Source organism: Diuraphis noxia, unplaced genomic scaffold, assembly GCF_037042655.1.
Source record: "Diuraphis noxia isolate RWA-SAM2 unplaced genomic scaffold, SU_Dnox_SAM2 contig0002, whole genome shotgun sequence".
Lineage (NCBI taxonomy): Eukaryota > Metazoa > Arthropoda > Insecta > Hemiptera > Aphididae > Diuraphis > Diuraphis noxia.
Window position 1 is genome coordinate 28,268,857 of NW_028301712.1, and position 7,879 is coordinate 28,276,735.

At 26.1% G+C, this 7,879-nt stretch overlaps 1 protein-coding gene across 3 annotated transcripts; it reads right to left on the bottom strand.

Moving 5' to 3' along the window:
• Positions 1-401: 401 nt before the first annotated feature.
• LOC107173933 (glucosidase 2 subunit beta-like) lies at positions 402-7,198 on the bottom strand. 3 transcript variants are annotated; one of them, XM_015524684.2, is made up of 9 exons: positions 6,955-7,197; positions 5,897-6,109; positions 5,116-5,300; positions 2,592-2,770; positions 2,434-2,512; positions 2,043-2,301; positions 1,304-1,494; positions 1,072-1,221; positions 402-901 (listed from the first exon to the last, which is right to left on the bottom strand). In XM_015524684.2, exons 1-9 carry the CDS (start codon positions 7,115-7,117, stop codon positions 755-757), a joined length of 1,566 nt encoding a protein of 521 aa, XP_015380170.1. In that variant the 5' UTR covers positions 7,118-7,197; the 3' UTR covers positions 402-754. The 3 variants fall into 3 exon arrangements, with proteins under 3 accessions (XP_015380170.1, XP_089077227.1, XP_089077228.1); XM_089221101.1 differs by having other exon boundaries at positions 7,075-7,188; XM_089221102.1 differs by lacking the exon at positions 5,897-6,109 and having other exon boundaries at positions 6,955-7,198.
• Between the last annotated feature and the right edge of the window lie 681 nt (positions 7,199-7,879).

Here is a 7,879-nt window from a genome sequence, read left to right on the forward strand (position 1 = left end):
AGCGATATTTCACAGATTATGTCCTTATAGAAATTTCTAGTTACATTGCAAAATTAAAGCCAGGATCACGATCACGCCTTGTAGAATAATCAGATTTTTGTTATTTTTTTTTGAAAGAGGAAAGCTAAGCATTTTCGGGTACCTAGCATGAGCCTTCTTTTTAAATAACGCTGGGAAAAAAGATTTTAAAATACTCCAAAGTAAGTATTTAGTATTACATATTAAGTAATAAATATAACATTTTTTGAAAAAAATTTTTTTAATGGATTCTTATGGAATTTGTACCTGTACCTATATAGTCTTCATATTTCAAAAAAAAAAAAAATGACCCAAATCATTTATTTCAAGGCATAAGAGTTTTTTTCTGTTTTGGAAGGTTTTTGTACAAAATACACATCAGATCAAACACATATTACATATTTATTCATTTATTAATTTTTTTTTCTTAAATTGTTAATATTAAAAAAAAAAAAAACAAGTTTTAAAAATATGGAATTTACTTAACTTAAATAATTTAACAAACAATTATATTTTATCAATAATAAGGGTAACATAGTATAGTATATTTTATATTATGGCATTAATTTATGCAATAGCATCTTAGTATCTAGTACTATCACTATAAAAAAAAATAACACCTATATAATATACATATATCATGCAAATCATTTTATAAATATGTTTGAAAATTTTTAATTGATGAGGAATAAAAATTACTTTAGCACAATAATGGTTTAAGTATATATATTGATGGTTATAATTCTTCTCGTTCAAGTTCTTTCAAATATTTAGTGTCTTGTATAACACATACTGAGGGCAATTCAAATTCAATTAAGTATTCACATCGGTTAAGCTCTGACACCGATATAAGTTTAGGTTTTAAGCCACAATTTAAGTGAACCTGTTGTTTAAATGACAATATGACATTAATACTAATAGCAATATTATTATAATTATCTAAATTATCGCATGTATTGATGTAATATCAAATATGTGTTACTAATATTTGTACAAAATAAAACAATATAGAATTTTTAATTTTCATGCACTGAACATGTGAAACGAACTTACATAAGCAAATCTTTGGTAATGATTCAAACAGTATTTTCCTCTATCATAAAGCATAGTATGATATTGAGGTTTGTTATTGATAAAGTTTGTCCAATCTTTCCAGATACCCAAGTTTATTTCAGGTCCTCCCTTTATTGGCCTTTGAGTTATCTATAACAAATAAAATCGGTAACATCCATTTAACACCATTGCTGAAAATGTAATTTAAATTTCAATAAATACATTGTATTACCTTTTCAAATAGACATAATTTATAAATGTATTCATCATTAGTTAGCTCATAGCATTGTCCATCTAAAGCAGCAAATTCGTCATCAGGACCAAAATTTTTACTAATTGATTTTTGTAATTCATATAATTGTTTCTGAAGATTTTTAACTATTCTGTCAGATTCTTCAAATTGTTTTTGAGCCTTTTTTGATTCTGAAATAACAGTTTATAGTAAATTTGAGCTAAATGTATCATAGAAATTACATAATATTCATCTATAGCAGGCCCGCTACATTTTTCAGGCTTGTGACCATCCCATCAAGACTATTGGAAAATTAAGTAAAAATAAAATAATTGCGGCTGTAATATTTGATTCTATATTTTTAGCCTAGTTGACACTTAATGATTTATATGCTTGATCTACAGTCTACACCTCAATACTGACTACACTTTATCTATTACTATTAATCTTGATTATACATCGTTGCCGTGAATTACAAATACTTACATTTTCATAATTTACTTAGTTATTTTAATAAATATTCTACAGGCAAAAATAATTAACTGTTGTCAATGTTTAACTGTTTTAGTCTAGATATTGTTTAAATTGTGTCCCTAATGAGTAATGGTGGCCATTGAACAATGTCCAAGCAATTGTTTGGATTGTGCACTTTATAACTCTCAAATTCATTTTGTTTCTGATTTTATATTGATTAATAATATGAAAAATTATTTAAGACTATATAGATATAATAAATTACCATCAATTATGATTTTGGTTTTTTCAGTGTATAATAGTTCATTAATTTTTACAGCTTCGATATCTTCGATATTATATTTTTCAGTTTCATTCTTGAAATTACGATTAAAATCTTGATTTAGGATTTCTTTTTCAACATTTTTTTTAGTTAGATGTTGGTTTTTGTCAAAAGATTTTGTAAAAGTTAACAGGTTTACACGATTCCAGCCATTTGACACAAAATCTTTTAGATCAAGTTCCTTTTTGTTTTCCATCAAGTACTATATATAAATGTAATAAATATTTTAAATGAAGCAAAGAACATTTTGTTCAACAACTAAATTAAGAAAATACAAGGTACATTTTAAGTTAATTGATATGTTAAATTAATTTAATCTATGTATTTTACTCACATAAATTTCATCTTGTGAAACCAAGCCATCTTGGTTTTGATCAAAAGTACTGTAAGGAATTACTTCTTTCACTTCAATTCTAAATAAAAAAATGTTATTGTGATTTTTCTTATACACAATCTTAGTCACATAGTCTTTGAGTATTAAAATAATTATACTTGTTATTTTTATTAGTATCAATTTCATTAAATATTTTAATTGCTTTATTTTGTTGGTTTGATTTTTCCTCCTCTATTGCTTTTTCTTCTTTGTTTTTAGCCATTTCTTTTTTACTAAACATACTGCTTCTATTTAACTGAGCTTGTTTTATTTTGGTCAAGAGGTGGAGAATCTTATTCTAAAGAACAAAACAAAATTGAAAATATTAATAAATCACTTGTTAGTTGTTTTGTATGTATAGAGCTTTGATAGAATAGTTACCATTTTGATTCTTTTGTTACTTTTTAATGAAATAATCACTCAATCACAAATATTTGATAAATAGTTCTAAATTATAATCTTTTTTCAAAAAAAATCTAGATTTTACCTAACTGCTGACGATCTTAATGGCTATTCACATATTTTGTCTAATAATCCATAGTATCGTAAGGTGTTTAAACTATTAGGGTTTCTCAAGAGGACTTAACACTGGCATTTGTTTTCTCCATCTTACAAGCGCGTAACATAGTAAATGTGTGCTCAGCAGATCACGTGTAGCTTCACTGATTTAAAAATATAACCTCTTATGAAACTTAATGGTAAGAACATTTTCTGTGTTTGTATGTCAGTTTTTTTTTACAATAATTCAGTTTCTAAGCAAGTTATGAGCATTTTGAATTTATGCTATATTATATACACAAAACTTGCTATAAAATTGAACAATAATAAAAAAGAACCCCATACAAATATAGAGAATGTTCTTATCATCATGTTTCATAATAGCTCGATTGGCTCTAATTTTTAAACTAACAAAGCTACTGAACGTAAATTTGCTATGTTAACGCACATATAAGATGGAGACAACAAATGCCAGTGTTACGGTTATTTTAGGCAGGCATCATCAGATTTCAAGAGGATTAATGATCAAGGCAACATGGTTTATATTGATGACCATTTAATGAACTTAACTCATGAATTTTCTAACAAGCTTCAGTCTAGTTTTATCAGTGCTATATAATTAAATCTTATTAGAACCTCTATATATTTACCTATTCTATACTTTTGGCCCTTGCCCCTTATCAATTATTAAAATGAAATTCACAAAGTCACATTTATTAATCCATTTTTAATCGCAACACTCGTTGATACATAAATCATCATTTGATGAAAATGTGACTTCTTTAGTATATGTTCCTGGCTCAGTGTAATAATAATTGTATGAAGTTTGATGATTTATTGGTTTTTTTGTTTGACAATTATCACTGGTCTTTATATTTGAATTATTTGGATTTCTGATCCAATTTTTATAATTTATATTATTTGTTGTCATGGTTTCCATTTTTTTTGTTGGGCTAATGTAAGTACTTTTAGGTTTGAAAATTTCAGCATTCCTTCTTTCTAATTTAGAATCCTTATAAGATGTTTGATAAATTGTGGATTGAATTTCAGTTGGAATATTTAACTTAAAAACACTACACGGTTGTTCATAGTGTTTACCTATTTAAATTGTAATATTCCAGTTTATTTTTAAAGTAAATTATCATTAAATAATGAAATTTTTACTTTGTGGAGTAATGTTTTTTCTTTGAAAGTCAAATTTTTGAGTAGTATTTAAGCTAATAAGACCATGTCCAATTAAATCACGACAGTCTTTTGGTTTTTTAATATTCAACTCATCTGAAACTCTCCATTTTTTGTAACTGGATTGTTGAATAGTCTCTGATGGATATTGAAAACCATACTTTAAATTATCTCCAAAGCAGTTACTTTTTGAAGATGAATTAATCTTTATAAAATCATTAATAGGATAGCTTTTATAAGATAATTTTTGTTCGGTTTTATACTGCATAGGAATATCTGAACGAATATAAGTTCCATGTTTTGCATAAGATTTAACTCTTGGTGGTTGTACATAAACATTTTTATGATTACAATTTTGATTTTCACAATCACATTTGTTCATGATGTAGCATAAAAGTTTTTCATAAGGCGATAAATTAAAAATTAAAAATCTGTTGCTAGGTTATATGTATACTTAAATAATTATCGTTTATAGGTACCCATATCAACATGTAACTAATAATTTATAAGGTTTTTTTTGTTTAGATAATAGGGGCAAGAAAAGGACTATATATTGTGTTTTAAACTTTTAAATGGGATAGTTTTTGTTTGTTCAACATTTAATTTTGATTAAGGCTTATAATAGGTAGGCACTCATTTTGTTCTGTTTTTGGTGACTTATTCAGCTTTATTCCAGTTCTTATTAATTATAATACCAAACAAAATTGTAGTAAATGTAACAGATTAAATATTAAAACTTATTGTACATAATTTTTAAATAACAATAGGGATGTTATTTGGTATTTTGATAGGTTGGTAACATATATTATAACTTTATTAGAAACAAACCTAACATACCTACAAGTTTTTATTTTAGTACGGTAATATCTTTTTATTATTAAAATGGAGATGACTAGAACTGCAAGAGTAAAGGAAGCTTATATTCATTTCAACGTGTGTATAATGAACTTAAAAATGCCTTACCTGTTTCTGTGATAAAAGATATTTGCCTTTAGTAATGAGTTGTGCTCTTATTTTAAATCCTTGAGCATATAAATTATCTACTCTATTCGCTTCAATTCTAGCTTCGTAGCTATGACTTTCACATGTGTTCTGACAAGCATTTTTTTGAACATTATTAGCCCATTCATCAGACCCATCACAACAATCTGTTTAAAATGTAACAATTAACTAATCTTGATTGATAGGTACTTAATAAGTGCTACAATAAATAAGATTAAAAAATTCAAATAAAAAGTAAATAATTATATTTGCTTGAATTTAAATAATAATTATACTTAGATTGTAATTGCCTTTTGATAATTGCCTACCCTTGTGTTAGATATTATTACATTATCGGATTAAACAACTTCTAAAAGTTAATTTTTAATAGTATATAATATACTACACACATTTTTAAAGATTAAAAGCTCATAAATGCTTAATGATTGTTTAGTTTAATTTAAATAATAAATAGTAATTAGGTAACATTTTATTATTTTTAAATTACATTTTCAAGAATGAGAGTGTAAAACATTAATGCTAATTATTTTTTTAGGTAGGTATTTATGATTTATTAAATATTAATAGACCTATAAAAAACAATTTAAGCCTTAATAAAACCATTATTTTGCATTATTATAAAAATAATGTACATTTTTATCAAGTTAATATTTTAGGTATATTTCTAAAGAATTAAAATTAGTCGGAATTAAAATCAATGAGATTATATTTTGCAAAAAGTATAGTAGAATATTATAGGTACCACAAATTCCATCATTTACACGTGATGACGGCACAACAAGAGGAAAATGTCCTTTATTTGTACAGTAAAATGTGCCATTTGGACATGCTGAGGTACCTGGCTCGTCGCTTGCATCAATGCAATCACAATAATCATCATTAATATATGAATAAGGAATAGTTAAAGTGCCATCCAAACAAGAGAAGTCCTTGCCATGGGGATATAGTTTAGCATCTACAACACAATGCCAACATGGTCATGAAAAATTATGAATATATATTGTATATTAATATTTATGATAACGAAATAAATTTATATTTATTATATTTTAATTTTCCCAATTACTTACCTATTACAGATATTAATTTTTTTATTTTAAAACAAAAATTAGTTTAGACAAAAAAATAATATTAATTTTACTTATAATTAATACTTGACTTATAGGTACCTACTCATTATACTTAGACAAGAACAAGTTTTATGATTTACAATAATATTAATTAGTTACTTACAATTGAATATGTATTACATTTAACTTTTTATATATAATATATATATATCTGAGTAGTTAACTGAATATTTGACTTAATACTTAATACTTAATACTTCTAAACCCAGAATCACACCGACAAAAAATATTCATCCTAGGAGACATTAAACACCAACCAGACAACAAATTAAGATTATATAATTTTCTTTATCTTACATTATTTGTAATATTTGTATTGCAGCATTGTAAAAACAATAAACAAACGCATATGAAGACATAATTAATTATAATAATAAAAAGTAACAAAATGCATTATCCATAACTGTGCAGATATAATAGGTATTAAATATTTATTAAAACAGTGAATAATAAAAGGATCTTTTTTTTCTAAGAAAACAAGGACAACCAAATAAAGGTTACTATAAATTATAATGCCTAGCTGTCGAAAATTTTGTAACACATAAATTACTTGTATGTCACGTTTATGGTTTATTAATACATTTAGTAATTGATTTATTATCAAACTATTTGCCCAATTAAGATACATTCAAAATTGTGTAGAATACCTACCTAAACAGGCTAAACTTACTTCCTATTGGGATGCCTCTAATAATTTCAAAGTTCTCAACAGAGCATTTCGTTAAAACTATTGAATGAAGTAGAAGATTAATTATTTTAAGAACGTCTAAATAATAAAATTCCATTTTACTATGATTTATTGATTTCATTCTAAGATTATATCTCAGATTCATTGATAAACATATCTTTTGATGATAGCAGTAGTTTATTCTGTGGCAACTGGCAGTAGCAGCTCCCTCCGTCCGGCGTCCACGTATATACTATATATTATTATAAAGGTTTGGTATTTATCACATTCTGATAAGTATAATCCATGCACATCAGAGGAAGGACGACGCTGAATTCAGGCGACGGCCAATGCGAAAATTATAATTTAGTTGGAATTTAACGTATCCACTAGAATGCGCTCCGTTCAAAAGTTAAGCAGTTTTAATACTTAGTGCAATACTCGCATTTTATATTATGGATGGTCTGGATGGATGAGTTGATTTTTTTATTAATAAATAGTCTTCCTTGAGGAAAAATGATTGAATATAAGAATGCACGACGACGACGTATTGACGTATTACCCAAGACATGCATGATGATGATCTGAATAAAAATGTGTATCAGTTTAAAAAAAAACAATTAATCAATTAGGTAATTATAATGCATTTACCTAAGTACCTATAAGCTATAGGTATCTATTAATCTATATTAATATTATACCAGCTGATCCCCGTGCACTTCATTGCCCGTTAAAAATACCCACTCTACATGATTCAAAACGTCTGGTTAATTCGTCGTTCATACCCGGCAAGAGTCATGATCAAAACTTACCGCGATGGCTATAACTCCCGTGGATTTACCCTATCTTAATGTCCATAAAATATTTTTAACACAGTCATTTTTAATATAGGACTAAAATTATAATCAATCATAATATTTTATCGCAT

Excerpts from the sequence above, each read along its gene's own strand:
- LOC107173933 (XM_015524684.2), bottom strand. The coding sequence starts at position 7,117 with ATGAATCTGAGATATAATCTTAGAATGAAATCAATAAATCATAGTAAA. Across the intron at positions 6,110-6,954 it reads TAGAGGCATCCCAATAGGAA|ATGCTAAACTATATCCCCAT; the intron begins GTAAGTTTAGCC and ends ATTGTGTTGTAG. Across the intron at positions 2,302-2,433 it reads TTTCACAAGATGAAATTTAT|TACTTGATGGAAAACAAAAA; the intron begins GTGAGTAAAATA and ends ATTTATATATAG.